Source organism: Myotis davidii, unplaced genomic scaffold (genome assembly GCF_000327345.1).
Source record: "Myotis davidii unplaced genomic scaffold, ASM32734v1 scaffold200, whole genome shotgun sequence".
Classification (NCBI taxonomy): Eukaryota; Metazoa; Chordata; class Mammalia; order Chiroptera; family Vespertilionidae; genus Myotis; species Myotis davidii.
The window spans coordinates 7,054,647-7,055,909 of record NW_006293700.1 but is presented as its reverse complement, the minus strand read 5'-3'; the positions used below and the strand labels follow the sequence as shown (position 1 = coordinate 7,055,909).

General features: G+C 53.3%; 1 protein-coding gene across 1 annotated transcript in view; it reads right to left on the bottom strand.

Annotated features, from left to right (window-relative positions):
- Positions 1–1,263, bottom strand: part of FAM83A (family with sequence similarity 83 member A) — an 11,527-nt gene that overhangs the window by 2,467 nt on the left and 7,797 nt on the right. The window contains exon 4 of the mRNA XM_015566293.1: positions 696–820. Within this exon, the coding sequence (XP_015421779.1) occupies positions 696–820 (125 nt within the window). The remainder of the gene's footprint in view (positions 1–695; positions 821–1,263) is intronic.

Sequence of the window (1,263 nt, the reverse complement as noted above, 5' to 3'; positions counted from 1 at the left end):
TTCCCAGGTGATTCTAATGTGCAGCCAAGGTTGAGAACCACTGCTCTAGAGGGTGTCGGCCCATTTTCAGGCACGTGGACCCAGAGGGGCGGGAGGGGAGGGGGAACCCTGGGCCCCTTGGCAGATGGAAAGGGGAACCCAGAGCGAGCCCGCAGGAACCAGGCGTCCGGGGGTTTGCTGGGACACCCAGGACAGGACACCCTCAAGCAGAGGTCTTGGCCCTCCGTCCGTTACAGGTTTTATGAGAAAACAAAATGTTCAAGGCATTTAGGTATGACTTTCTATAATTCCCTGATTTAACCAAATTTCTTTCTATTTTATAAAATATCTTTTTTATTGATTTCAGAGAGGAAGGGAGAGGGAGAGAGAGAGATAGAAACATCAATGATGAGGGAGAACCATCCCACACGCCCTGCACTGGGAATCGAGCCCATAACCTGGGCATGAACCCTGACCAGGAATCAGACAGTGACCTCCTGGTTCATAGGTCGATGCTCAACCGCTGAGCCACATAGGCCGGGGGAAATTCCTTTCTATTTTTGATGAAAACTCCCCTCATCACGTCCTTCCCCCTATATCCTGCAGACGGGGGCGGGGTGGGGGGGGCAGGGGTGTGCCCGAGTGCCTGAGGCTGGTGGGCACCACGCTCAGCCTTGGCCTCCACAAAGCCTCAACAGGTGAGACCCAGCGCTCACCTGTACGATCCAGAAAGGACGTATCTCCAGTCCGAGATGATGAACTTCTCCTGGACTTGGCCGGCGAACTTCCTGCCTGATTTGGCGCAGTACACCTCTGCTTCCACACTCCGGATGGAAATGTTCTGTTGGAAGGGAGGTATTTATAGATACACGTCTGCCCAGGACTAAGTCTGGAAGGATGCTCACCAACACGGAAGCAGGGTTATGTCTAGCTGGTGGGATTATGGGCCATTTTTATTTTATCCTTGGCTGAATTCTCTAAATGGCCTTCATTGTCCTGACAATACTCGAAGTAACAGAAGAAAAAAAAGGGAGGGGGGATGGTAGAAAGCAGAAAATAGAAGCCGAGGGTCGGTGCCCCGGAGCCGTCAGTCTCAGCTCCCATGGACCACGGAGGTCTGGCAGGGGCAGCTTGCCTTGTGAGTGACTTTAGTGACATGAGTGCCTGACCCCAAGCTGGTCAGTGAGAAGGCTCAGTGCAGCCAGAGGGGGCAGCTGTGTGGAGACCTCACTGGACCCTCCATTGTTTTGTCGAAAAAAAGGTGTGTTGCCCTAGCCTAGCTGG